This window comes from Trichosporon asahii, assembly GCF_000293215.1.
Source record: "Trichosporon asahii var. asahii CBS 2479 unplaced genomic scaffold scaffold00056, whole genome shotgun sequence".
NCBI classification, from domain to species: Eukaryota; Fungi; Basidiomycota; class Tremellomycetes; order Trichosporonales; family Trichosporonaceae; genus Trichosporon; species Trichosporon asahii.
Window position 1 is genome coordinate 20989 of NW_014040868.1, and position 20312 is coordinate 41300.

General features: G+C 61.2%; 7 protein-coding genes across 7 annotated transcripts; 3 read left to right on the plus strand and 4 right to left on the minus strand.

Moving 5' to 3' along the window:
* Positions 1-845: 845 nt before the first annotated feature.
* A1Q1_03321 (uncharacterized protein) lies at positions 846-1891 on the plus strand (the record flags this gene model as incomplete). The annotated part of the gene is made up of 2 exons (XM_014323153.1): positions 846-1103; positions 1376-1891. The coding sequence occupies 2 exons, from the start codon at positions 846-848 to the stop codon at positions 1889-1891; spliced, it is 774 nt and encodes a 257-aa protein (XP_014178628.1).
* A 400-nt stretch (positions 1892-2291) lies between these two features.
* Positions 2292-6883, minus strand: A1Q1_03322 (uncharacterized protein; the record flags this gene model as incomplete). The annotated part of the gene is made up of 4 exons (XM_014323154.1): positions 2292-2792; positions 3123-3247; positions 3295-6068; positions 6285-6883. The coding sequence occupies 4 exons, from the start codon at positions 6881-6883 to the stop codon at positions 2292-2294; spliced, it is 3999 nt and encodes a 1332-aa protein (XP_014178629.1).
* A 265-nt stretch (positions 6884-7148) lies between these two features.
* Positions 7149-7921, plus strand: A1Q1_03323 (uncharacterized protein; the record flags this gene model as incomplete). The annotated part of the gene is made up of 3 exons (XM_014323155.1): positions 7149-7341; positions 7538-7648; positions 7707-7921. 3 exons carry the CDS (start codon positions 7149-7151, stop codon positions 7919-7921), a joined length of 519 nt encoding a protein of 172 aa, XP_014178630.1.
* A 50-nt stretch (positions 7922-7971) lies between these two features.
* Positions 7972-9240, minus strand: A1Q1_03324 (chromatin binding protein; the record flags this gene model as incomplete). The annotated part of the gene is made up of 3 exons (XM_014323156.1): positions 7972-8446; positions 8499-8907; positions 9135-9240. The coding sequence occupies 3 exons, from the start codon at positions 9238-9240 to the stop codon at positions 7972-7974; spliced, it is 990 nt and encodes a 329-aa protein (XP_014178631.1).
* Positions 9241-10146: 906 nt separating this feature from the next.
* Positions 10147-11802, plus strand: A1Q1_03325 (alpha-galactosidase; the record flags this gene model as incomplete). The annotated part of the gene is made up of 1 exon (XM_014323157.1): positions 10147-11802. The coding sequence occupies one exon, from the start codon at positions 10147-10149 to the stop codon at positions 11800-11802; it is 1656 nt and encodes a 551-aa protein (XP_014178632.1).
* Positions 11803-15265: 3463 nt separating this feature from the next.
* On the minus strand, positions 15266-17027 carry A1Q1_03326 (alpha-tubulin; the record flags this gene model as incomplete). Its single annotated transcript, XM_014323158.1, has 6 exons — positions 15266-16311; positions 16368-16473; positions 16515-16619; positions 16744-16799; positions 16889-16907; positions 17010-17027. The coding sequence occupies 6 exons, from the start codon at positions 17025-17027 to the stop codon at positions 15266-15268; spliced, it is 1350 nt and encodes a 449-aa protein (XP_014178633.1).
* Positions 17028-18281: 1254 nt separating this feature from the next.
* A1Q1_03327 (lysophospholipase) lies at positions 18282-20312 on the minus strand (the record flags this gene model as incomplete). The annotated part of the gene is made up of 8 exons (XM_014323159.1): positions 18282-18403; positions 18455-18574; positions 18982-19306; positions 19368-19490; positions 19544-19632; positions 19684-19992; positions 20184-20239; positions 20290-20312. 8 exons carry the CDS (start codon positions 20310-20312, stop codon positions 18282-18284), a joined length of 1167 nt encoding a protein of 388 aa, XP_014178634.1.

Here is a 20312-nt window from a genome sequence, read left to right on the forward strand (position 1 = left end):
TCATTATCGATTGCTCTCGCCATCTCTTCAGAATGCGAGGGACTCAAGGAACCATCGAACCCTCAGCCTCTTGGCGGCCTCCACTGCCAGCAGTCTACCGCGATGTGCGATGAGCACCTGCCCTTCGTTCACGGGCAGTGAGACAGTGGAGCTGGCTATCGTCAGCATCACTGTCAGTTCCGGCCAGAAACGGCGGGACGACGGGGTTACGATTGTGGTAACTTCTCAGGCACAACTCGAAACGGATAAGAGAGTGGAGTAATGGAATGTGTTCCGGGGTGCCGGTTCGCGGTCGAGGTGGATGTGGGAGTCACAGAGTCTGGGCAATGCGTGGGTATGCCACTCCGCACTTGCTACTCCACTGTGTGGTTCATCGATTGCATCGCAGTGCATCCTTCAGGCATTCCAGTGTGTGCTGCAAGAGCGTTCAAATCCGTCGACTACCACATCGCTTAGCGAGCCACCGTTGAACGCCGGTGCTTGGCGAAATCGAGCCCGATAATACCCAAAGTCGGGTTCATTAGGAAGCCGGGTGCCCAGTTGAAATGCAGAGATTACGCGCCCACTACGTCATGAACCGAGGGCACATGACCTTTTGTTCGACCCCCGCCGCATCTAGACTCGGTAGTCGAGCGCGTCCTTCACATCGCATCGCATCGCATCCATTCTAGACCATCACTCAGCATCACTCATCACACGCTGACATACGCATCGCGCTAGTGTCTGGGTTTCCCGGAAACTTTCTACAAGCACAACACTACCACTACAAATACCCACCCGTTGCTGATCAGCAACCCATCCCCCCACCTCACCTCACTTAGCCTCCCCCACCTCAAGCGCTCACAATGGCGACGACTACCAGCCTCCTGCACACCGCGCTCCAGAACCTGCACGTCGCGCAGCAGGTCGCGCACCCCTCTCACACTCCCCGGCCGGCGAGCAGTGTCGACTCAGGGCGCAGCTCGCGCGCCGGATCGCGCATGGCGAGCGACGACGAGGACGACGAGCTCGTCACCGTCGGCAAGGGTACCGCCCCTGGCACACCCATCCCGGGCAAGGGCCAAGTGCTTGGTCAGCGCATCAAGAATGCGTCGAATGATCCGGTAAGTGTCTTCTCCGCTTGCTTTCACATCCTATCTCCGTCACATCGTGACCAGGAAATGGGTGGCGATACGCCTTGATCCTTACGCCTTCACGCCTAACGCCACCCCACGGGGGCCCTGAACCTCATCGCTGACACCAGCTTCGCATCCTCCCGACGCACCTGGCGGTGCGCGTGTTCCTGCAGCTCGACATCCGCTCCCTGGCTCGTTGCGACCGGGTGTGCAAGCGATGGCACAAGTCGAGCACACTGAACTACGTCTGGTTCCTGCAGAACCGGGCTCTGCACCTGCCCCAGCTCAAGGCGCAAGAGGGCAAGATGCGGACGCTGGACGATGGCACCGAGTTCTTCGACCCATATGACAAGGGTCCGAAGCTCTCTACGCTCGCGCCGGTCCCGCTGCCGAAGAGCGCCGCGCCCCAGTGGTCCAAGGCCGAGAGCAAGAAGGCGTGGAAGGCCCAGTTCAAGCACACGCTGTACAAGGGCGACGACGACGATGACCATCCGAACCGCGTCGACGTCTCGGCCCTCTCTTCAGGCTATTCGACTCCCGGCGGGGGTCGGCACGCCTACTCGGGTCTAGGAAGCGGCAACGCGAGCCGCTGGGGTCCCGGCGAGAGCGGCAGCATGACGCCCAGTGAGAGGAAATTGGCAGCAAGGGAGGAATACAAGGCCCTCGGCGGCAGGAAGAGCAGGAGGAAGAGAAAGATGGCGGGAGAGCTCGGCGCGAGGGATAAGGGCGGCGCGGCGGCTATTGTGGACGATGGGCGGTTCGATTGTCCGTGGTAGCCCGTGGCCACGACGTGCGCGCGACCGCAGCGAGCGCCGAGCCGAGCGAGCCAATGGGTTCGTGAGCCGAGCGAACACTGCGGACTGAAATCAAGCCAACCAGCAAGCCCGATGTGCAGTGAGCACATACTCAACAAGCCTCGACGTCCCCGACGTCCATCAAACGAAGTGGTGTCACCAAAACCACTCCCGGCAACGAGCATCAGCCCCGTCCGCCGAAACAAGACGACCCCCTGCGTCGTCTCTGTCAACAAGTATAAAGTCTAGTCAGAAGTTCTCGGAATGTAGTGCGAATATGAATGCAAATCTTGATACAACATTGCTTCTCTTTTAATACTGCCTCGTATCTGAGCTCAGCGGCGGAGACCCTGCTTGCTTCATTGCAGCTGAGTGCGGCCCGCTACCACGGCAGGATGCCTTCCGGCCCTAGCGCCCTAGCCCTGGCTCTCGCGAGCATACCCTCCCTCGCAGCCTCGCGGGGCGGGGGACTCATCTCCCTCTCGCGTTCCCTCTCTCTATCCCTCCCTTCGCGTTCTCGTTCCGCGTCCCGCTGCTCCACACTCTGGAGCGCCGCAATCGACTGCGAATGATACTCCTCTTCATCGGTATGGCTCGGCGTGAGCTTGAGCCCGAGCTCACCCCCGAAGCTGCTGAAGCCGCCCTGCGCATACCCCCCAGCGGCCGAGTATCCGCTCCCCACACTACCGAACGAGCCGGCATCGCGTTTCCGCTCACGAGAGCGCGAAGCTGGGCGCGAGTTGCCGCCCGTCAGGTCGACGAAACGGCTACTGCGCTCGAAGCGCTTCGATGCCTGCGTCCTTGGGTCTTCGACGAGGACTTGCCGCGTCGGACCCTCTGGACGGGTCTGGCTGAAGTTGGCACTGAGCCCGCCGTCGGCGCACTGGCAGGAACAGGCGGGACAGTGTTTCAGCAGCTCGAGCGTCGCGCGGAGACAGCGCCAGTGGCTCGTGTGCTGGCACAGTGTACAGCTTGCACTCAGGCCCTTCACGGGCGTGTTGCACACGGAGCATAGCGGCGCTTGCCGCGGCACGGAACACGATGTGCACTTCTCCTCGCCTTGGGGGACGAAGGCCGAGTCGCACGCGCGACATCGCGTCGCGTACACCAGGCCCTCGCGGTATACCTTTGGTGGAGGAGAGGAGGCGAACTCGTACTGCAGCAGCGCGGCGCGCTTTCCGACGAGTCCGGCGCGAGGAGCCAGTCGGCGTACGCCAGTTTCCACAGCTCTGCCAAGGGTAGGAGCTCGGAGCGGAGCAAGCTCGGAGGTGGGGCGTCCGAGGAGAACTCGAGGTGCACGCCGCAAGTCATCCGGCGGCGTTCGAGTTTGCCTGGAGTCTGGGCCAGGTTTGGCTTCGAGAAGACCCGGCGCAGTGGAGACGCACTGCCGAAAGATACCTTCGTTCCCGTCCTGGGCGCGGACGTCGCTAAGTTGCTCGACTCGGGGACAGACGAAGCCGAGGCGGTCGCAGCACGCTCGTCCACGCTCCGGCCTGTTGGTGTCGGCGGAACAGGGGGCAGCGGCGGGGAAGCCAGAGCCATGCTGCCCGAGCGGGCGAAGGGGCGCGTAGCCCTACGCCTCGGCGACGGCAGCCCCGGCAAACCCGTGATCGACGAGTGACTCTCGTGTCGCGTGAAGGGGTGGTCGTGCCGCGAGGGCGTGCCAGGAATTGCAACCGGCGAGCGCTCCTCGTACGACCCGGGAGTGCGCTCCTGGTCGAACGACGTCCGGTCGCGCGGCGTCAACGCCATGCCCCTTAAGCTGATTGATGAGGGATTCATTAAGATCTGGCTCCAGCCACTCGTCCTAAGGCTGCCTGGGCCCGTAGCGCTGACAGGCGTCGAGGGGGTAAGGCTGCTGCTTCTCCTTCCGGGGCCGAAGGGCGTGACGGCCGTGCCGGAGGTTCCGCCGCTGCCGGCCGACGCACGGCTCACCTTCCGCATACCGAAGTAGGACGGTTCGGGCTGCGCGACCTCCTCGATCGCCGGTGGGGGCGGCGCGCTCTGCTCGTACTCGAGCAGACAGCACGATACCAGCGCAAGCATCTGCATGTCCATGCGCTCCATGAGGCGGTCAAAGATACCGTCCACGACGCAGCGCTTGCGCTCCATCTCCCGTTCCCATCGGAAACGCTCCGCGTGTGTTGCTGCTGTGCGAGACAGCGGTGCGTGGTCGGAGTACGGCGGTGGAGGGTCAGTGAGCAGCGCGCGCAGCGCGGCCCACACCTCGGCGTGCTCCAGCTTCTTGACTTCGAGCGCGTGGACGAGGTTACCGTCGATGCTTGCCGTGTACAGCCGCGCGAGCTCGGGATCGGGCTCGGGCACGAGGTGCGAGACGTTGTACAGCGACAGCGTGGAGCGAGATTGCATCGGCTGCAGCTGGGCCTGCATCGTGCGCACGTGGCGCTTGTAGCGGACCATTGTCGGCTTGTTGTGCGGGTTCTCGAGCCGACTGAGCGCGCTGAGTGCCTTGGCGAGCGGCGTTGACATTGGGTCCTCGCGAGAAGGGGAGCGAGAGTGTCCCGACCTCGCTCGCGGGAGTACAGTCTGTTTCGGAAAGAAGCACACGAGCTGCCCGTTAGGGCCGAAGGCGGCCCCCGTCGTGCGGATCAGCATAGGCACGTTCGCCGCTTCGTCGACTCCCGTGTCGCTGTCCGAGTCCTCGTCGACGACGCGACGAGACGTGCGCTCGTGGTATCCGAGCAGGAACTCGGTGACGCTGATGAGGCACTGGCGGTTTGCAGCCCGCATTTCCTTGATCGTCGAGATCATGCGGTGCCGCGTGATCGGGGAGACAGTCGCGTTGCGCTCAAGCTCAAACGTCGGGATCTCAGGTCCGTAGGGATAGTTCGGGGGGAAGCTCCAATGCACGCGGATGAAGGCGTACCGGTCTCCATTGGCCCAAGGGCCATTCAGCGACATGGTCAGCTTGCGCTGAGATAGATCAAACTTCTCAAAGTTCACCTTGGATTTGGGGAACATCTTGTGCACAGAGAGCACCTCGTCCTTGAGCGGAATCAGGTCGGAGACAGACTCGGTGCCGACGCCCGTGTTGACCGACGACGCGCGGGTCAGGCTAAGACCGCGAGTCTGACTCATGTGCCTTAAGGACTCCGTGCGTCCGCCATGCGGTCCCTTGGAGCGTGATCGCGAGCTGGATCCATTCGTCGAGTCGCGTCCGGCGACGGAGGGGGCGCGAGATGGACCCGCGCTCGAGTCGGAGGCGACCGCGGCAGCGCCCGGGCCAGTCTTAACGATACGCGAGAGCCACTCAATCTGGCCGATCTTGCGTGTCGACTTACCACCGCGGGTCATGCTCGTGAGCGCAGGACGCTGGAGCATGCGCTGACGTGCGATTCCACTGGGTATCGTCGGCTTCTCCGGTCCGAGTGGCTTCAGCGCCTGTCCTAGCGGATCGAGGGGAACGGAGAACGTGCGGTCGATAGCGCCGCGGCGCGTCACGTCAACATCGATAGGAGCGCCGGGCTTGTACCCCGCGCGCTCGAGGAGATCCTTGGGCATCGGCCAGATACGCAGCTTGCGGTCGAGACTCCACGTGATGAGCTGGAAGTTGCGGTCCTCGAAGTCGGGGTCTGCGCCGCCGCGCCGTCGCCACACAAACTCCTTGACCACGCCCGAGGAGCCCTCCCACCGCTCGATCGGGACGTTGCTCCCGTCCGTGCCGAACATCTCGAGCGCCGTCTCCCCTCGCTGCGGTAATGCGAGCACGCCATGACCCCAGGGCAAATTTCGCGCCCGCCAGACGGGATAGCCTGTCTGGATCGTTGCATTCGTGAACGGCTCGCCGGCGGAGAAGTCCTCGCTTGCGAGTGTGCTCCTGTCGTCTTCGGAGACGACAGAGGGAATGTCCCAGAACTTGATCGTCTTGTCCAACGAGCAGGTGACGAGCCGGTGCCGCAGCCGCCGGTCCCAGTCTATGCCGTAGATCTTTGAGTCGTGCGCCTGTATCGTCGCGACGGGGACGGAGCCATACCGGTCGTCCCAGACGAGAACGCGGGTCCCGTGCGCCGTGGCGAGGATGTGCTCCGCCTTCCTGTTCCACTTGACTTGTGTGCCGGCGGCTCCCCACGCCGAGAGACGAATGATAGGCGTAGACCCCTGTACACGCAGGTCCCAGCCGCGAATACCCGCGTCCATGCTGACCGTGGCCATCAGGTTGTGATTCCGCGGGTGCCAGTTGATATCCGTGATGGCACGCAGGTGCGCGTCGATCGAACGCGAGAGCGTCTTCTGTGCGTGCAAGTCCCAGATCAGCAGTTTCTGGCTCGACGTAGACAGAATTAGATTGTCCGTGATCGCGTGCGGAGACCATTGGCAGCTGTACGTTAGCTCCGCAGATCGCCTTGCAGCTCACTCGGCGATTTGCCATGTACCTCCTTGAGGGATGAACCGCGGGGCCTTCTCCAGATTGGCGAGGTCGAGGATGTACAGTCCCTTCCTGCTCGCCAGACACACGTCACGCGAGCTCGGCGAGATGGATAGACTGCCGACTGGCTGGTTGATCGAGACCGTCGCGCCCTCGACAAACTCATCGTCGGGAAGGAAGGTGCTTCCCATGAGGGAGAGCTGGCTGGCCACACTCGCGTTGACAGGCAATGGCGCCTGATAGCTACTTCCCAGCGCAGCACCAGCAGCAGTGAGCGTCATGCCGGCTGTGCGGCTCATTCTTCTTCCCAGCGCCGGTCGGGGTGAGACGCCAGGACTCGATCCGCCGGGCGACAATCCAGCCTGTTGTGGAGGTGAGGTGAGTGTTGCTGTTGATGAGGGAGACGCCTGGGAAAAGCTCCGTGTTGGCCCAGTTGACGGGGAGAGTGTCAGCGTGGGCGACAGCGGGCCCAGCCCCCTTACGCTCGCGGCCGAGGAGCGTCGCGACGCCAGACCAGCGAGAGTCTGCAGGGGCGTCGTGGGGCTGGCAGACGGCGATCCGACGCCCGAGGGCGAGGGCGAGCTCATCGTGTGGGTCACGCGTCGCCTGCGTGCTGCGCTTGCTGCGTTTGGAGGACGATCAAGGTCGAACTCGTCGCGATGGTGATGTGGATTGAGTCACAGGAGAGATGGTCGAGTGAAACGGACGGTGTATGAGGTCAGAGTCCTGGCTAACCTGGCTGATAGCGATCGTTCAGGGACGGATACACTCCAGAATTCCATCCACCACCAGAGCCTCATCAGCCAGCCTTTGTTTTCGCTCCATCCACACCCTCCTCTAACCATCACCACCATGTCCGTGGGACTCTGGCAGACCCCTCTGCCGCCCTCGGTCGCGCGCTCCCGCCTCATCTCGAACATTGCCGCGATCGTCCTGTCCATCTTTTGCCGCACGTTGTTCTCGCCGTACCTCGCCCTCCGCTCCGTCGTCGTCTCATTGTTGGACAAGCTCGGTCTGCCCGGCAGCTCCATCGTTTGGTGGATCGGTAAGCTTCGCAGATTACCGCAGTAGCTGACGACAGAAACCCTCGTGACGGCCACGCTCGTCGTCAATGTCATCGAGGCCGCGTACTGGGTTGCATACCCCCCGCCGCCGCCTAAGCCTGCCGGACCCAGCCTGCAGCCTCTGGCCAAGTCCTCGCCCCTCGTAAGCTGCAAAGGGGCATATTCAGCTGACTCCAGACCCGCTCGTATCCCCCGACACCCGACTTCAACGAGACCTCGACGATGCCGCTGGCTCAGAGCCCGCTGAGCGCCTCGGTGCGAGCGCCGGCGAAGTCGCCCTCGACGCCGGTACGTCTGAACCAGAGCCTGGGCGCCAGTCTTAGCGGACGGAGTGGATCACCGTCAGCCGGCCTCTTCTACGACCCGGACAGCACTGCGTCCCCCGCAAAGGTCGCGCTTTCCCTCAGCCAGAGGGGCCAGTCCACGCCGACGCAGAAGCCGGCCCAGCCGCAGCCGACCGAGAAGAAGGACGGCTTCGTCCTCGTCGATCGCGAGGAGAGGGAGTGGGTTGACAATGTCTGGAAGGGCGTGCGCGGCAAGGCTGGAAGGTTGGGCCTGTGAGCACGCCCTGGTGAGAGATCATAGAGAGCATGGTAGAAGTCACATATGCATTACAACTGCCACAGCTTGATCGTGGCCTCGGGCTCTATGCTGCCCGTCGCTACCCTCTTCCCTGATGGGTCCACAGCAACAGCGACGACCGGCGTGTTGTGCCCCTTCAGCGTCTGCAGGACTCTTCGATCTTGCAGATCCCAGATGACAGCACAGCCTTTCTCGCTGCCAGCGATCACGCACGCCGCGCGTTCCTCCTCCCTCACCTCCGTGACCTCTGTCACCTCCATGGTCTCCTCTGCATGCGCTGCGAAAACGAGAGCTGGCGAGGGATACCGCTCGCTGACGTAGTCGGCGTCACGGAATGTCTTGAGTACCTTCGAGTTGTACAGCGAGTATATTCTTATCGTGGATGATAAAGTCGCTGAGAGGATGAAGAATGAGCTCGGCGTGAAGCGTGCAGACCCGACAGGCGAGTTTGTCTCGTTGTCAAGTGTGCGGAGACACTGCGCTGTCGTGATGTCCCAGAGACGGCTGCATGTTAGCTCAGCTCAGCAGTCCTCTAGCTACACTCGCCGTCACTCACATCAGTCCATCTGCACTTCCTGTCAACACCAAACTGCCCTCCGAATCCCACCCGATCGTCCAGATCGCCTCGGCATGCGCTGGGAAACTCCGCAGTGCCGTCCCTCGTCGCACGTCCCAGACGATGGCGCTCTCGTCGAAACTTCCTGTCGCGATCAGGTTACCCCTTGGCCCCCATGCGCAGCAGAGTACGGGTGCTGTATGTCCCGTCAGTGTTCGCAGGGGCTCTGAGCGGTCCGATACGACTGGGTCGCAGCTGAACACTCGCACCGATGTGTCGTCGCTTGCTGTGGCCAGGTAGAGACCGTCAGGGGACAGGTCCAGCTCGTTTATTCCCGTACGGTGGGCGCGGAGACTCCGCTGGTGGGCTCCGGATTCCGCGTCCCAGGTGTGCACAAAGCCATCGGCACCTGCAGTCAGCTACCGTTTCCGACCTGGGTTAGCGAAGGGAGGTGTCGGAGGAGGAAAACGGCCAGGAGCCAAGAGGGGCTGCAGGAGGGTAGCACCTGGGTTAGGGAGTAATCAAAGGAGTCCCCATGCAAAGAACTCGGTGTCGGAGGAGAACAGGGATGGAGGGGTTCGGAGGGGACGAGGAAGGGGTCGTAGTCGCAAGAGCAATCGAGGCTTTCAGACTCACCAGCCGAGACGAGCGTCTTCCCATCGGGGGAGAAGCGGAGTGACGTGACACTCCTAGAATGCCCGTTCAGTGTTGCGTGCTCCTTGAAGCTGGGCTCGACGGTCATCTGTGCGATGCTACCTTCCCCTCAGCTCGATCATCTCTGCTCTCCGTGTCAACAATCTCGGCGACAAGCGACGCGCACTGGACAATGTAAGTCACGTGTCAACTGGCACGTGGCTTGACGTAATCGTGCGCTCTGGCGGTGGCGATGCGACGGCGATGCAATCGACGCCGCGATTCAAAGATTGCCCTGTTCTTTTGGAGGTTACGCAGTCTGCATGCTGCTTCCTGTCTCGACGATGGGTTTAATCGCGCTCAAGGCAGTGTAAACAATGACCCAACGACTAGCCTCACCCGGTCCGACACCCATGGCCGCTCCCTCCCCTCTTGTCCTTGCCCCCTGCTCACCCTGCTCACCCTGCTCCATTCTCCTTGTCCCCTCGCCGTGTCGGACCATGGTGTCCTGCAAGTTCCATATATGTCATTGTCTTGCCACTCACGTTTGAGGTTTGTCTGATCGTGGCCACCCACTTACTCTTTTCTCTCGACGCCCGAGCTCATCGCTGCTACCTCTCGCAGGCACGCAACACTCGCCGCGCACGCACCATCAGCTCCGAGCGCAACCCCGGACCCAACCTGGAACGCCAGTCTGTCACTGTGACCCCGACTGCGATCACCCCGGTCTCGATCGCGGTCCTTGCGCGCAAGGCCGTCGCCATCACCACCCCACCTTTTCCCCAGCCTTCACTTCCTCCTAGACTTCCTAGACTTGCTACGCTCGACCTCGTACCTCTGGCCCAGCTCACCCCAGCCTTCACCCAGATCCTAGACAAACCCCAGACGGCACCCCACTGCCCCGGGCGCAGACAGAACGCACACCCTGTCAACAACATATAAACCATTCACTAAGCCCGTCGACCTTGACCCCCTCAACAACCCTCACCTGTGCAACTAACAATCAGCTTTCAGCATGTTCCTCCTGAAGCGACGGAGCAGCTCGAAGCACCACCGCGCCTCGTCGTGGGGCAGTCTCCTTGACCGTCCCAAGATCCCTCCGGCGCCGGTCCCCGAGATCCCAACTTCTCGGTTGGACAAAGAGCCACCCTGCATCCCCGAGCTGGGACTGCTGGCGCGGCGCAACTCGATCTCCGGAGGGGTGGAAGAGACACTCACCGATGAGACTCAGTCCGCTGAGTCGGTCACACCACCGCGCGCCTCGACGCCAGCTCCAAGACCATCGACCCCAGCGAGAGCCTCCTCCCCTCGACCGTCGACCCCGATGGCTACCCCAAAGTCTGCACCGCGGCCGTGCACCCCCGCGCGCACCCCAAGCGGGGAGAAGCCCTCTGCCCCCTCAACGCCACATTACCAGAAGGCCCGCCCGTCGACGGCAGAGCCCACGCCAGAGCGGCGCATGTCGAGCCCGCCGCCTCGCAAGTCGTCTCCGCCCTCGCGCGCAGCAGCACTTAGGAAGTCGCTCCTCCCCGCGCGCAAGGCGAGCAAGATGGCAATGCCCGAGACACCCAAGAGATTCAAGGACAGCATCTCGGCACCGACTCCCGTGCCCGGACGCACGCCCTCGATGCCCTCTATCGATATCGGGGCGGCGGCGTCACAGGGGTCATCGCCACCGAGCCGCCGCCCCTCTATTCCCAAGTCGGATGAGGAGGTCAAGCCCCCTGACCGCCCGGACCGTACTCCAACGCCAGGCTGCGAGGCGACTGCAACAACCCGCCGCCCGCCCGCGCCGTCGTACAGCTCGGACTCGCTTCGCTCGAACGAGTACCGCCTCCCGTCCGCTTCGCCGAGTGACTTCCAGCGCACGATGGAGAGGCTGTCCCTCTCGGCCGTTGGATCAAGGCACTCGGTCGGCTACGGCTTCGTGCCGTACTTGCCTCTGTCCGAGTCGCCGGCGCCGATGACGCCGCCCCGTGTGGCCTCCCCGCCTGTCATTGCCACTCCACCTTCTCGGGCAAGCACGCCGCCGATCCGTGTCCACTCCCCGCCGACGATACGTTCCTACGTACCGCTCCCGCTTGAGCCGCAGACCACGGGGGTTAGCTACAATGAGCCGATCACGCGATACGCGACCCCGCTCTCGGTGCCGGAGCTGCCGCTGCCTCAGACCGCTGAGGTCCTGACACGCTCGACGTCTACCGCATCCTCCGGCTCTGGAGTGCCCTCTCTCTCCTCATCGCTCAACTCCTGCTCCGAGTCTGACGAGGATCTACCGCCGCTGCATCGTCCCTCACTCGCTGCCCTCGAGGCTGACGCCGACACCGAGGTTGACCCAGAACTACCGCCCTTCAATGCTCTACTCCTGTTACATAACGACAAGCCCGGCCGCAAACCCGTACCGAGGGAGACACTCTGGCGCCGTGCCAGCGTGGCCGGCGCGCCACCTGTGCCTCCGCGCCGCCGGTCAGAGGGCTGGCGCCTCGAGTTGCTCCGGATAGTGCGCGGGTTCGACGACGTGGCCACGGCGAAAGAGGAGCGCGACGTCGTGCGCAAAGTGGGAGATCCAGGGCTCGGGGAACGCGAGGCACTGAACGTTGTGCGCATGTTTGTGGATGAGATTCACGCCAGGGTTAGGCTTGGGGAGAGGTGTCGCGGGTTCGGGCTGTGAGGCCGCGTCTCTAGCTCGAGGCGAGAGGTGCCCGCGGCCGCGCTGAGTGTGGCATTGGACTCTTAAGACTGTGGAGTGCGGAGTGTGGAGCAAGGAACGATCATGTTGAAATCACAAACGCCCAGGGGCGTTTCATCTGTAGCCTCTATCGTACTCTGAAATGAAATGTGTCCACTTGTCTCTCCGATGGAGTCGCGGCGTTCTTCAGGTTCTGCTATGTAGGGTATTGTGTAGCGTTGCGAAGAGGACGTCATGCATGGCGGGGGTCGGAGGAATGCCGAAAGCTTAGGTTTCACGCCGCGGTCGAGATGTAGCCAGCGCGGCCGACAATGAAGGACGGCATCGGGTCCGTCTAAGGAAAGCAGAGCAGACGGCCTGAGCCTGCAGAGAAGCACGAGATCCCGAAGTTCACGGCAGGTGTGTCTTGAGCCGCTGACATCGGCCGTTGTCACGGCACGACGAACCAAACTGGACAAGTGTGCACCGCTCTGATCGGCACTCTAAGGACATACTGAGCATGAACAATCAACCGCACCTTCGGGCACACCTTGCATGTTCTTTGTTCAAGGTGCGGCCACCCTTGGCCACCTTTGGTCGCTGTGCGCTCCTTTCGATCATGGTTCCGCACTGCGTCCAGAACTCGGGGAACTGGGATGAGCACTGTGCGCGCGTGACTTGCTTCGCTCCGCTGCCCGTGCCCACCGCGGCATGACGAGGGTACAAAGTCACAGGCGGTCGCACACTGACCGCCGCGCGCATGCTCGCGGTTGCGACACACGCAAGTGGCAAGAGGTGTGCCCCGGTCTGGACACCTGGAGCAGGCACAGAGAGAGGCACAAGTGAATCTTCAGGAGGGTGTTTCACCCATTTCACGATAATCTCGACCGCAGAACGAGATTCGGGAAATGGCCCCAGCTGCCACTCAACACCACCCCACCTCCTCTCCAACCCTCACTTCCGCATCTGACCTTACTCCTTCGAGCCCTCCTGGTGACAAGTGAAATGTGAGGATTCTGGAACCCTAGAGCGAGGTGGGGTGTTCTGAAGGTACTGGGGAGTGTGAGAGGAGTGGCAACACTGAAACAACCTCGATGCCCGCAATCTTCCAGCACCGCCACCAGATCAACCAGCATCACTCCGGGTTCCACCTCGGCACCAGCGTCGTGAAGCGTTCACTTACGGCCCGGCCACGTCCTCGTTGTTTGAGACAGAATGCCAGATCCCGAAAACACACCGGAAACACACCGGAAACAACCGGCTTCGGACACATTTCGGAGTTCAACATCCTCCACTCCTCAACAACTTGGGGTCACATGAAAGCGGGGATGGGCACATCACCCCTCCGTCAAACGTGCGGAGGAGTCGATTCTGACAAAACCCATATGGGAGATGACACCCCCTCATGGACTTCATGCACGAAACCCTGCAAAGGATATGTCGAAGGAGAAACCGGGCCCGGACTTCCGGACAGCTGACGTCGCGTTTCCACAATCCTGGGATCCTGTCGTCCCAACCTCGCCGAGAGCATGAAACGCCCCCACCCTCACTCACCAAGGAACTCGACTCTGACACGTCGCAGGACACTGACACGTCTCACCACTCATGACACGAATATCGTTGCATATGCTGCTCCATATACACTATCCCGACGCATAACTGATACGGTTCAGGACTGGTGCGGCTGAATCCTGCAGGCTTCCACGGAGAAAGCTAGGCACCCTCGTCTGGGTCTATTGTTTACTCTTTATCTCGCTTCCACGTCTCTGGACCTCTTTGGACCCCAGCCTGGAGCGTCATTGTCACACCTGCCACCATGCGGGATGAGACACGATGCATCTCGAGTTTCACGTGTGGCGTTTGACATCCTGCTTCATGTCCGCGTCACCTCATCACCTCTCGTCCACGCCCTGCGTCTCATCCTTCTCGGGCTCGACCCTACGGCTCGTCGACCCTACCTTCATCGGAACTCCGATCTCCCCTCCTTACCTTCCTATCACTTTTCGTACTCGCTCTGTCCCCGGCTCTCATATATAAGTGCCGCCCATCTCGTTGCGTTAAACCCCATCCACAAGCTCACCATGAGCATCCCCACCTCACCTCCACCACTCCGCATCCAAATCCCCGTCCCACCCCTCACCCCTCCCCTGCCACCGCCAGCAGCACCAGCGAGCAATGCCTCACTGACGCCGCTGGAACGGTACAAGTCCCCCCGGCCCAGTTGGGGGTGGTATCCGCCCTCTGCGCATCTGAGGCCCGCGAGGGTGGTGACGCTCACGGCGAGGGGCACGTTCACCATCTAGCACTCTTCTTATGGGACGGGAAAAAGAATCGACACGATGTCAGACGACACGAACGACATGAGAGTTCGAGCTGGATCTCGACTTTAGCGGCTGGACCGGACCGATGTGGCTGGACCACTCCACGATGGAGGGCGGCGCCCTCACCATGACTCAGCCGGACTGAGCACCACGCAGCCGGCCTGCAACCATTACTCGCGACCGGATCGCAACAACAGCAGGAACTGTTTTCAGCGCAGCAGGATCTGCATCTGACAGCTGGTCTGTCATCTATCCACAGCAGGACCGTACCCAACAAGACCACAAGACGACAAGACGACAAGCAGCAGGCTTCCTCCTGTCTAAGAGTCACGGACTCCCTTCCGCTATACCACATATACCCAAGATAACCAGAACGACCATACCCCCCAGAATGACCATATCCGAGAACAGACACCCAGAATCCAAAATCGACCGCAATGCTATACAGTACCACCCCTTTCCCCTCCTCCACTCTAGACCAGACCCAGACCCAGGCTCCAGACTCGACTCTGACTCCAGACTCCAGACTCCAGACCCGATACTGTATCCATAGGCCTCCACATAGAACCGAATGTATCCTTGTCCTCGACCTCCTTCCCACCCCCTCGCCCTAGCGCCCTCCTCACATTCTCAATAGCTTAACCGCCACTGTTCAATGTGCAGAGAGGGTAACTTACGTAATCTGTACTTCAGGACACCCCACGTGCTAACACCCTGAACTCTCGCCCTGTCGCGCTTGCCCCGCCCTGCCCGCCCTGGTGCCTCGACGCGTACAAGCCCAAAAGAGGTAAACACGGCGCGTCGAGAGGTCCGTCCACGCGTCGATTCTCACCTCCCTGCTCCATGGTCAGGTCGACTTTGCGCCCGCACACCTTTGCGATCGGGTGGCCACCGAACTACACCGCAGACCAGATGCAACCACACTTCCGATTGATGCAGTAGTTAGATATCTCGAGGATACTCGGCACCAGCGGCCAGCGGCCTAGCGGCCGCCAGTGCCTGCGTAGAAGATGAAATGGCGTTCATTAAACTGTGTCTCACATACGGAAAACTATCGCCGCCGCTCGCATCTCAGAGACACTGCACGGACAACGCTATATTCATACCACGCACGCACCCACCGAAAACAGCAGAAGGAAGCAGACTTAGTACTCCTCGGCGTACTCCTCCTCGTCCTCGGCGCTCTCCTCGCCGACCTCCTGGTAGTCCTTCTCGAGGGCGGCGAGGTCCTCGCGCGCCTCGGAGAACTCGCCCTCCTCCATACCCTCGCCGACGTACCAGTGCACGAAGGCGCGCTTCGAGTAGAGCAGGTCGAACTTGTTGTCGAGGCGGGCCCAGGCGGTCGCGATCGAGGTCGTGTTGGAGAGCATGCAGAGCGAGCGCGAGACCTTGGCGAGGTCGCCGCCGGGGACGAGCGCGGGGGGCTCGTTGCAGATACCGAGCTTGAAGCCGGTGGGGCACCAGTCGACGAACTGGATCGTGCGCTTCGTGCGCACGTTGGCGACAGCGGCGTTGACGTCCTTGGGGACGACGTCACCACGGTACAGAAGACAACAGGCCATGTACTTGCCCTGGCGGGGGTCGCACTTGACCATCTGGTTGTTGGACTCGAAGCACGAAATGGTCATCTCGGCAACAGAGTTGGACTCGTGGAACGCCTTGTCAGCAGAGATGACGGGGGCGTAGGTGGCGAGAGGGAAGTGGATACGGGGGAAAGGAACGAGGTTGGTCTGGAACTCGTTCAGGTCAACGTTGAGCGAGCCGTCGAAACGGAGCGAGGCAGTGATCGACGAGACGACCTGGGCAATCAGGCGGTTAAGGTTGGTGAAGGAAGGAGAGGCAATGCCGAGGTTGCGGCGACAGATGTCGTAGATGGCCTCGTTGTCGACCATGAACGAACAGTCAGAGTGCTCGAGGGTCGTGTGGGTCGTGAGAACCGAGTTGTACGGCTCAACAACCGAGGTGGACATCTTGGGGGCGGGGTAGACCGAGAACTCGAGCTTCGACTTCTTGCCGTAGTCGGTCGAGAGGCGCTCAAGAAGGAGCGCACCGAAACCGGAACCGGTTCCACCACCGAACGAGTGGAAGACGAAGAAGCCCTGGAGGCCGGAACAGTTGTCGGCGAGACGACGAACCTGCTCAAGGACAGAGTCGACGAGCTCCTTGCCAATGGTGTAGTGACCACGGGCGTCTGACGCGGGTTAGCTTGATTCTCGTCACGCTAAATTGCTAAATCGAGCCACTCACAGTTGTTGGCGGCATCCTCCTTGCCGGTGATCATGGTCTCCGGGTGGAAGAGCGAGCGGTAGGTGCCGGTGCGGACCTCGTCGATGACATTGGGCTCAAGGTCAACCTGTGGAGTGTCAGTTGCGACCGTGGAAAGTCACAACTTACGTAGAGCGAACGGGGAACGTGCTTGCCGGAGCCGGTCTCGGAGAAGAAGGTCGAGAAACCGTCGTCGTTGTGCGAGGGAGAGCCCTCCATGAGGCGGCCATCGGGCTGGAAAGGGAGTCAGCATCGCGTGCACGGGTGATACGCCACGTCGTTGGAATCGTCGCAGGTTCAGGTCCCTTGCGCGTTGGTCCCGCAGCTGCGGCCGCTTCTCTGCCGCCATCGTACTCACGCTGAGGCCGTGCTCAATGGTGTAGAGCTCCCAACAGGCGTTACCGATCTGGACACCTAAGAAAAAAGTCAGCGACACTGCGTGTCTCGAGCTCCGCTGCTTGACGCTTGCAAGCGCCAGCGGAACATTCTTCTGGGCAACGTACCGGCCTGACCGACGTGAACCTGGAAAGGGTCAGTGCGTGCTCTTCTTTCAGACTTTGGCTATCGCTTGCTGCGGTCGCTCGTTCGGCGATGCAGCAGCAGACTGCGCAGCGGGGTACTCACGGAGATGACCTCACGCATACTGTTAACTGTTGAAAGGAGTGGTTAGGATTACTGGGGCGGTTAACAGGACTGATCGAGTATCTGCAGTGGAAAGGGAAAGCGATGTGGAGAATGATGGATTTGGCGGCTAAACAGAGAGTGTCAAAAGGTAGCGCGCGTTGGACGTGTCTGGAAATGGAGGTCCGAGTGGGCGGAAGAGAGCGGGAGCGGGGGTGGGGAATGAAATGGATCGAAGGCGGCGGCTGTCCGGTGGTGAAGGGCGATGAGGGGGTTTGTTGGTGTGGTAGGGTGCGGTGGGAGGACGCGTGGAAGGGGAGGGGTTTTCAACGGCGACGAGGTCGGGATTGGCGAGGGCGCTTGCTACTCACGATTAAAGAGATGAAGTGGACGAACCTGGAAGAGAGAGATACTTTTGTCCGCTGACAGTCGTACTCTTTTGAGAGAGACGGAGTGATGAGAGAGAACAAAAGTAGGATGGGGGGTGTTGCAGCAAGAGTCAGAAGACGAAAGCAAGAGACGGTCCAGGCAGGAGGGCAGGCGCTAGGATGTTAGGCCAGGACAGAGCTGGACGCAGCGGTGTGTTGACTGGCCGGCTGCCTGAGCCTGAGCCTGGCAGGGGCGGGCTGGGCTGGCTGGCCCCGCTGGCTGGCTGGGTACAGTGTACGCTGCATACGCTGGGTGCTGGGCATGGGCGTACGGGCGTACGGGCGTACGGGCGTGTCTGGGTGCTGGGACCTGCAACGCGCAACCTGACTGGACGCGCCGCCCTGGCTCCTGCTGAGCAAAGAGAGAGCCTGAGCGCGTCCGCCCGCTCTAGCTTCGCAACGCGTTTCTCTCATCCCCTCCACCCACCACACCGTGGCCCGGGACCTAGCCCCAGGGTCACCACCACCTGTACCCTTGCATCCTTGCCTCCTTGGCCTTACACCTTGCCCATGCTCGCACACCACTGCTGCTGCTGCATGCTGCATCCTTCACGGAACCAAATAAACGCGCATGTCAACAATCAACAACACACCTCAACTCCCACCGTACCCACTCCCGGCCTTAGCCGTATTCCCGCATGTGGCTGTCCCACCACGCTGGGACTACTCAGGTACCATCAAAACAATCAGTCCAAGCAATCCATCTACGCGTCGTCTATCTGCTGCCTCTACGTTTTACACTGGGCTAGGCACTGACCGTCGGGGTCACCGCGCGCAACGCGCGCTCCAACAGCCCACCTTAAGCTACGGGCCTAAAGCCCTGCCATCTCACACTAGCGCACGCAGCTTATTCTTGCTTGTTTCTGTTGTCGTCGCCATCGCAGTGAGCAATCAACCAGCTGCGCCAGTCCTTCAGCACACGCTGCCGCTTCTCATCGTCCGCAGCATCGATTCCCACCTTGCACATCACTGGGAGCCCCGTTAGCATATCTGTCTTTCTCATCTCAGAGCCACACTCACCGTGCTCATACCCGTCGTACAGCTTGAACGACTTGTCTGCGTTGGGCAAGCGATGGAACAGGCGTTCCGTGGCGGCGGGCGACGTTGCACGGTCCGCCGAGCCGTGGACAAGCCGGATAGCTGGTGGGTGAGATCAGCATCGAAATCTTCGATTCCACCCCGTAACGCGTGACGGTCAGACAGCCGGGCTGCCGTACTGCACTGCGGCAGAGACAGCCCGACGGGTGGTCCGTGCGCCGCCTAAACCGCTCGCAAAAGCGCTTTCTTGCGCCATGCAACGATAAGCACCAGGGTCTGAAGAGATCCACATGGTGAATGGTGCGGGTTGCCCTGCAGCCCGAGCGTTGCAGACACGTCACTCGTGGTCCGAGGAAGACGCTTGATTCTGTACTTACGGACATCAATCTTCTCCGCATCCTTGTCCAGCTCCTCCATGCCCTCCAGAAGGGAGAGGCCGGTACCGACACGCAGGAGACCATGGTAGCAGAGAGCTGTCGTCAGTTAAGGAAGACCGTTTGCCAACTCACGGTCGGAGAAGAAATCGGCCTCCACTCTCGGGTCGTCGGAAACATTGCCTCGGACGGCCTTAGCGAGTGGTAGGGAGCCTGCGAAGTACTTGATACCCTTTGCAATGTACTCAATCAGAGCGCTAGGTCGCGATTCCGGAGACACGTCGACCATGGGGCAGAGCACGAACGCGCCGGCAATGTTGGGCCGCGGTGCACCCTCATGGGTATCAGCAATCGCACTCTCTGAGGAGCTCGGTGGGTACTTCAGGACATAGTACAGGCTGCTGTCAGCTCGGAAGATCCGACCGGGTTTGTCACATACACTGTCCAAGCGCCCATGGAACTGCAGAGTCAGCTGTTGCGTTCCAGACTTATCGTTGCACTTACGCTCCGCTGAGGAATACCTGACGCTGGTGGCGGCCGCTGGAGATGTCCCAGTGTGCGACGTCACTGAGCACAGCGTGGACAGCGGCGGGGAGAAGGTTCAGAGAGGGAAGGTAGGAGTTGATGCCCGTCGAGCGTCCGTACTGTCTGTTAGCTGAGAGCTCCGAACACAAGCCCAAGCTGCTTCTGGGCTCACAGAAGGAAGGTCTGGGATGATAACGCGGAAGCCAGCTTTGAGGAAGTGGAGGACATGGGGAGCGTACCTCAGTCCGTAGTCGCTAAGGCCTGGCTGTCAGCTTGCGAAAAGTCGTTGGGGAGGGGGGAGGCTAGACTTACCATGGACGAGAAGCAAGTCGCGATTCAACCCCTTGCCGCCTTCCTCCCAACCACCTTGCGGCTCCTTGTCAAGCTTCCAGACAGAGTAGAAGACCCAGCGGCCACCGCGCTTCACGCCCGATGCAAGCTCCTCGGGTTTCAGCTGGACTTCCTCGGAACCGATGATCTCGCATGAGTCGTAAGCTTCCTCCAGCGTGTTGAACTCCTTGTAGGGCTTGAGGAAGACACGACGCCAGACATGCTTGACATCGGGATTGTTGATCAGCTCGAGGTGGGGTGGGTGATGGGGAAGGAGGTAACGACCATGGGCTGCATGCGTCAGCACATTCCGCAACTTGCATGTCTGGGATGTTCGGCATATGTGGTGGGGTCAAAGGACGATCGAGTGAGGCGACTCGAGTTGGTGCACTCCATGTGACTGCGACGGAGCGGCGGAGTGACGTCTGCTCGTCTGACTGTGCTAGCTCCGATAGCCTGACGTGAGAGCGGAGCTCACTTACTAGGGTCGGGGTTGGTGTAGAGATTGGCAGCCACGAGATAGGGCTCAACGACCTCCCTGTATGCGATCAGCTAACGGTTCCGGAGCAGCGCTGCAGGCAAACGTACCAGAGGGGGTTTCCGAGAGGCAT